The sequence below is a fragment of the Clupea harengus genome, chromosome 20, assembly GCF_900700415.2.
Source record: "Clupea harengus chromosome 20, Ch_v2.0.2, whole genome shotgun sequence".
Taxonomy (NCBI): domain Eukaryota; kingdom Metazoa; phylum Chordata; class Actinopteri; order Clupeiformes; family Clupeidae; genus Clupea; species Clupea harengus.
This window is the reverse complement of record NC_045171.1, coordinates 12319458-12326957: the sequence shown is the minus strand read 5'-3', so window position 1 is coordinate 12326957 and position 7500 is coordinate 12319458. Positions and strand designations below refer to the sequence as shown.

Genomic DNA, 7500 nt, shown 5'->3' with positions numbered 1-7500 from the left:
GTGTTTGTGTTAGTGACTGTGTGTAGGTCGGTTTGTGAGTGTGTGTGTGTTTGACTGTGTGTGTGTGTGTGTGTGTGTGTGTGTGTGTGTGTGTGTGTGTGTGTGTGTGTGTGTGTGTATGTGTCCCATTTCACCTTCTTCGGTCTTTAAAGCTAATTGGATACGGTAGTAGAATGCTCACACTTTTCACAATGTTACACACACACACACACACACACACACACACACACACACACACACACACACACCTTCATCCTCTAACCTGCAGTCTTTGTGTCCTCTATTCGTCTGAAATACCGTGCAACCCTCACAACGAGTTCAACTCTCCCTCCTTCCTTAATTTCCCCCCTCTCTCTCACTCACTCACTCACTCATTTACACACACACACACACACACACACACACACACACACACACACACTCACACACACACACACACACACACACACTCACACTTCCCCCTTTTCATCTCTCTTCCTCGTTCACTGTCCTTCTGCTGGCCTGCCACTGTAATTCATGTCATTAGCAGGATTCATTATAGGCCTGCCTGTTATTGTAATTAGTGGCTTGTGTGCCTGGATTGCAGTGATTGAAGAGTGGCATTAGAAGAGAGAACGAGAGAGAGAGAATGAAAGAGAAAGAGAGAGAGAGAGAGAGAGAGAGAGGGAGGGAGAGAGCGTGAGAGAGAATGAAAGAGGGAGATTTGCAACAAGAGAGGGAGAAAGGGAGAGAGAGAGCGAGAGAGCGAGCGAGGAAAAGAGCATCCACAGGTGGCCTTTTTTAGCATCTCCGTCCATCCATGGACCTCCACCCGCAGGCCTTCCACTGCGGCGTGCCCCCTCCCCCCTCATTATCTCATTAGCCAATTAGAGGTGACAGTAGTGGATGGCCCTGGATCCATACCGCCCAGCGTGCCGCCGGCAGCAGGGGCCCCCCAACCCGTTTAAGGGGCGGCCCAATTGAATTAGTTTACACTCTGCTCGCATCCCATACGCACTCAGGCGTGTAATCTCAGGCGCTCCTGATGCACTCACTGAGCAGAAGAGAGGCAGAGAGGGGGGGTCTGCGCTACAAGAGGCTGTGTTGGTCCTTGGTGAAGGTGTGTGTGTGTGTGTGTGTGTGTGTGTGTGTGTGTGTGTGTGTGTGTGTGTTTGTGTTTGTGTGTGTGTGTGTGAGATAACATTTGAGTGTGAGTGTGGCACATTTACTTGGTCTGATTCTGAACACTTTTTTAAATTTGAATGTGTATGTGTTTATGAGTGTGTGGTGTGTGTGGAAGGATGTGTGTATGTGTGTGTGCGTGTGCGTGTGTTTGAGTGTGTGTGCATGTGTGTGAGAGATAGCATTCGAGTGTGAGTGTGGCACATTTACCTGTTCTGAGTTTTAACACTTTTTCTTATGTGTATGTGTGTCTGCGTGCGTCTGGAATGATGTATGTGTGTGTGTGAGAGAGAGAGAGACAGAGACAGAGAGAGAGAGAGACAGAATCAGAGAGAGGGAGAGAGAGAGAGAAAGAACAAAAGACCTGCTGACTCCAGCTGTGGTGGAAGTGTAAAGTATAAGTGTTTAGGGAGCCACTGCAGCCGTTGACTGGTGAGTGGAGGTATTTATATGAGCCACTCTGGAACTCATTTATCAAGCACTTTCACCGCTGTAAGAATGTACTGCGTTTCCCCCTATGATAATAAGGCCATACATTTACATTTTAAGTGAAAATTAAGTTTGCCTTGAAAGGGAGGGCTCAAAGAGAAGGTATTAATGGACTTGGTTGAGGTGCTATCTTTAATGGCTTTTTGGTTTAGGGAATGAAAACCCTAGTCTACATTTTGTAGTCATGTAAAACCCTGATGTTGAAAGTTGTGTGTTTGTGTGTGGGTGTGTGTGTGTGTGTGTGTGTGTGTGTGTGTGTGTGTGTGTGTCAGTGATGCATGGGTCCACTCACTAACAATCGAAGCTTCAATTCAGCCCGACCGCAACCGGAACCGCTAATATTTAAATATATAACAAATATGCCCTACTCGCTACCTGATTACATTAATCCATGCAGTCTTCAGGATTGGTAAAACTTTTGAACAATATCAGAATGCCTTGTTGCACATTGGCTAAGGCTACCTGGAGAATTCACGGCAACCTTTGGTCAAACACATGCAGCACAAACACTAAACATTCTCTTGAATTCAACAAGGCTATTAGGCTATAAGGCAGTTAAGCCGAAGCTGGCAACAGTGGATGCAAAAGCCTATTTCTACTGGGCTACTTATCATTAAGTCCCGTGTTGTTAATTATCCCCAGTACTGCTGTCTTCTTCGCTGGCGGCGGCGTTCACTTTTCTTCATTGTCTGCCTTTGTACTCTGCCGCACTCGCTCGCTCACTGTCTCCATCTCCATCTCTACTCACACAGTTGTCAGTGGTAGGCTAAGCCTGTGCTCCATCTTCTCGCAATTTGATTCATTCAGCCAATGATGTTTCAGTAAATTATTATTACTTAAATATTGGTATTAGTCTTTTGCCGATATTTGACTAATCCACGGGCACCCGCTCAATTCGGATCACACTGGTGTGCGTGTGTTAGCAGCTTACCCTGTGTAGTTACATTTCTAAAACATTTGTAGTTACGGTAAAGATGCTTGTCTCTGTGTACTTCTGCATCCGTGCATAGTCACTATGTGTGCCATTGCACCTGCTGACTCCTAACCTGGCAGACTCAAGCCTCTGTCTTCAGCTTGAAGTCGGATGCATATTTGAACCAAAACCAAGTCTATGAAAAGAAAAGACTATGACATGCAAAACAACCACCTCAACACTGTTTCCTAGATTTCTCTGCATGCCATACTATAGCATCACCCAAGCACTGCTGTTTGTTTTGTGCACAGTCCTGTGATTGACACGGCTAAGAGCCAGTGAGTGAGAGTGGAACTAATGGATTCTCACAGTTTTGCCAGCTTAGCAGGCAGTGTGCATCCGATGGTCCGTGGCCATCTGAGACTGAGACCCTAGCTGACTGTTATCACACTTATGGCAATTGGTTAAGAGGGTTAGGGAGCAGTGGTTTTGTGTGCTTGCAGACAAACATGTGCATTTTCTTGTAGGGTGGATCTGTTTGCTCCAGGCATGAGCTTTTGCATTCATTGACCTGTGTGAATGTGTTCGTCTGTGCATATGAGTGTGTGCGTGCATGTGTGTGTGTGTGTGTGTGTGTGTGTGTGTGTTGCAATGGACCAGCTGACTCAATATACACCTACACATATGGCTATAAGTACACTGAAGGAAAACATTATCATTGATTTTGCATTGGTTTGTCTCCTTGTGTGTGTATCAATGTCTGTGTGTTTCTGCGTGCATATGGATGGTTGGGCATGTTTATGTGTGTATGCGTGTGTGTGTGTCTATGTGTGTGTATGGCAGTGGACTTGCTGACCCTGGCAAGTGTGGTGGAGGTCTTCCGGGAACAGGATCTGCAGGCGGTTGAGCGCGTGATGGACGTGGTGGAGCTGATCCACGCACTCACTGCCCTCTACGAGCGCCTGGAGGAGGAGCGCTCCGTGCTCATCAATATCCCCCTCTGCGTCGACATGTGCCTCAACTGGCTGCTCAACGTCTATGACAGGTACACACACATGCATCACACGCATGCACATCACATGCACATACTGGCCAGAACTCTCAGCCATTCTCAGCCATGCTTCAACTTGACTGCTTAACCTTTACAACACATGTATACATGTTAAACAGTCAGTTGAAGCACATATAACACTGTTACGAGCCAGCTCAAGGCACGAAACAAGAAGGGGAGGCCACGCAGAATTTAGGATAAATGATAATAATAATAATATATTTATTAATGATTTTACAAGTTTATATAGTTATCTAATAATTATAGCAAACGTGTGGTGAAGATCGGTGTTGTGAAGAGAAACAAAAGATGTACTGTAAAGTCAATTAACTGGTAATATAAACAAACGACGATAATCCAAAGACAACGACAACGACAATCCCAAATCCAATTCACTATCCAAATCCAACGATAACCAAAATCCAACGACCAATCCAACGCTCTCCCGACTTCCATCTGACCAGGGCTTTTGTAGCCCAACCAATCACCCATACACCTGGATCCAATTACCTGTTGTAACGACAGATAGAGAACAGGCATGCAAATCTCATGGGGCGGGGCCTAGACCCGCCAGGGTCGTAACAACACTTTCAAATGCTTGTCTGATAAACACAACATACCATAGCCATCTGCACATTCAGTACTAATTCACATTCCATTGAATAAAACAATGATAAATTGTAGGCAGGCCTCTCTATCCTAATCTTGTAAGCCTGTCATTGATGTATAGCCTTTCCCAATATGACACCAGTGACTCAGCAAAGCCATGATGAATGAGTGAACTTTTTCATTACACTAACGTCATGTGATCTGAAGTGCTGCACACCCCAATGCACCCCCAGTTTCTTTACTTATTGCCCTCAGAGACTAATGCTAATTAGTGACCTCCATAGATTTCAACTGTCAAGTGTCCTGGTTCAATATGGCCCAGCCCAATGTGGCGTCTGTGTTTATGTGTCTATGTAGCCAGAGCAGTCGACATTGTAGGCGAGAAGGCATGTGTGAGTAAAAATTACTTAATATAAAAGTAGTGAAATGTGTATAGCCTAATGTAACGAAGTATAAGTAAAGAATGTAATCGAAAAAGAGTGAAAAGTATTCTGCATTAAAACTGCTTCTATAAGTACAATGTAGTGGTAAAGAATTCTTACGTACATGTAACGGAGTAAACATAACATGTTACTACCCACCTCTGCACACTGAGAACTGCCTGCATATACTAGTATGGCTGATCCATACACACACCAGCACAGGGTATCCACATACACACACACACACACACAAACACACACCAGCACAGGGTATCCACATACACACACACACAAACACACACCAGCACAGGGTATGCACATACACACACACACAAACACACACCAGCACAGGGTATGCACATACACACACACACAAACACAAACACGGCTATACTCGACATCCCCTACAGCGTCAATGTGTGGCTTAACTGGCAGATACACCCACATGTGCAAGATGGATATGAATTAAGACTTTCTCTCTCTCACACACACATACAGGTTAAAGCATGAAAGAACACGAACATGCTAAATACTTCATGACACGCATGACAGGCACACAACTATACACACACACACTCACACAGACACACACATCTACCTTTTTTTCAGTTCATTCCACCTACTCACCTCTCCTGTCAATCACTATTTGGTGTGTATGAGAGGTATGGCCTCAATTTACCCCAGTCTGTCCCTGCCTCCTCCCGTCAGCCTTTATCTCCACTGCCATGTCCTCACCTCCGTCCTGATCTGACAACCACAGACTGCGTCACCTTCCCTCAGTTACCTGGAAGCCTAGTGGGAGTTACACCTCTACCAAGTGTGTTAAATCCCATGTTCTTTTTAGTGTGCAGTGGGAGTATAGTGAGTATAGACTGATGATGTATTAGCTTGCTAGCTAACGTCCATCTTATCGTGACTGTAGAAATGACTCAGGATATGTCTGATCATGACTACACACCTACATTGAAGTACATTTCATTTTATAGCAAATATATTACACATACTGTAGTATTACAAGACACGCCAAAACATGAGTTGTCATAACGTAGACAGCATTTGTTTTTATCGATGGTGGGGGTGTGACCATTCCATGCTGGGTGTCACTACTTGATTTCCATACACATTTTTAGATTTAAATATCCTCACAGTTCCATACATTCATGACACGTAGGCCCTGGTCCATATAGTGTTCCTGATAGGACTCCTGATTACTGTCAGTTCTGCCGCAGTGGGAGATGCCATTGCTGTGAAGTGTGCAGCAATCAGGACAAAAGCGTCTGGGCAGGCAGCCAATAATTGAGGGGTGAGAATGAGTTAAAAGCCCCCTTTTGTTTGCCTCGCCTTTCACGTCAGTGTGCCAGGGCCTTGACAGAACATGCGAGGGTTGATTTCCAGCCCAAAGAGCTTTGTTTTTCCCTCCCCTCTCCTCCCCTCCCCTCTTGCGCTCTCTCTCTCTCTCTCTCTCTCCCTCCCTCACTCTCTCTCTCCCTCACTCTCTCTCTATCTCTCTCTCCCTCACTCTCTCTCTCCCTCACTCTCTCTCTCTCTCTCTCTCTCTCTCTCTCTCCCCCCACTCTCTCTCTCTCTCATTTGTGACTCCATTTCCACTATAAATTTGTTCGCTGGCTCTTTAACTACCAGCTGCTTATGAGAAGGAATCAGCCCTCCTCGGCCTCCACATAAATTCCAGTAATTGCTTTTTTTTGTTTCCAGATAAACACTCGACCTGCATGAAAATGAGCGGGAGCCACACGTGGACCGGCAATAACCCGCCTGCCATCACTTACTTACAAACCAAACAGCAGGGCCAGAATGTGCTCACTCTCTTGCGCTCTCCTCTTCTTCTCTATCTCTGTCATTCTCGCTTTCCCTCTATCTCTCCATTTTGTCTCTCCCCCACCGCATGAAGGATGGGGGGGATGATGAACGTGGACGGAGATAGCGGTGTGTTCAGCCCAACCCTGTGCTGATGAGAGGTCATGCTACTAGGGCAGGGAGTGATTGCATATGCACTCACTCACTCCCTCCCTCCCTCCCTCCCTCCCTCCTGTCCTCTATTCTTTCTGATAGGCACATCCTGCTCTCTCTATCTCTATCTCTCCCTCTCTCTCTCCCTCTCTCTCTGTCTCTCCCCTTTATCTCATTTACCTTCTTACACTCTGTTGCTCACACAGACACACACACACACACACACACACACACACACACACACACACACACACACACACACTCCGCCCTGCTCCACTGTGCTACCACCCTGTCCCCATTTACCCTTTTGCAGATACATACATTCACAATCCTTCTCTTCTCTCTCTCTCTCACTCCCCCTGTCTGTTTTTCTGTCTCTCTCTCTCCTTCCTTTTATCTGAGCCTTCTCTCTCTCTCTCCCTCTGAGATCCTCAGACAGAAGCGTGTCCCTGTAGCTAAGCAGCCTAGCCTGTGGTCTCTGATCCTATTCTCCCTGCTCTGTAGAAATCTGCTCCAAGGGCCACCACCACCACCACCGCCGCTTCTGCCTCTGCTCTGCATGTGTTCCCTTGCTAAGCTCCGGCTAGCCCCAGCTGCAGCGCATCGAGCCGACGCACAGACACACACACACACACACACACTCACACTCACACTCACACTCACACTCACACAAACACACACACACAGGGGGGTGGGGGTCAGCGCGCTCGTGCCCGCTCAGCTGCAGCCCTTTGGAGGCGAATGGAGGCAGACGTGGGACAAGATTTGTGTTTTTACGCTTCTATGGTCAATAATACTCTGACCCATTTCACTCAGCTTCCACTGCACCTGATAAAGCCCCCGCCTGCACTCTCTCTCTCTCTCTCTCTCTACCTTTCTCTCTTTCT

The 7500-nt window shown here is 46.5% G+C and overlaps 1 protein-coding gene across 3 annotated transcripts in view; it reads left to right on the top strand.

The window, feature by feature from the left end:
• drp2 (dystrophin related protein 2) overlaps positions 1-7500 on the top strand; it is a 146657-nt gene that overhangs the window by 112802 nt on the left and 26355 nt on the right. For all 3 annotated transcript variants that reach the window (XM_012819422.3, XM_042702738.1, XM_042702739.1), the window contains one exon: positions 3407-3608. In XM_012819422.3, the coding sequence (XP_012674876.2) occupies positions 3407-3608 (202 nt within the window). The remainder of the gene's footprint in view (positions 1-3406; positions 3609-7500) is intronic.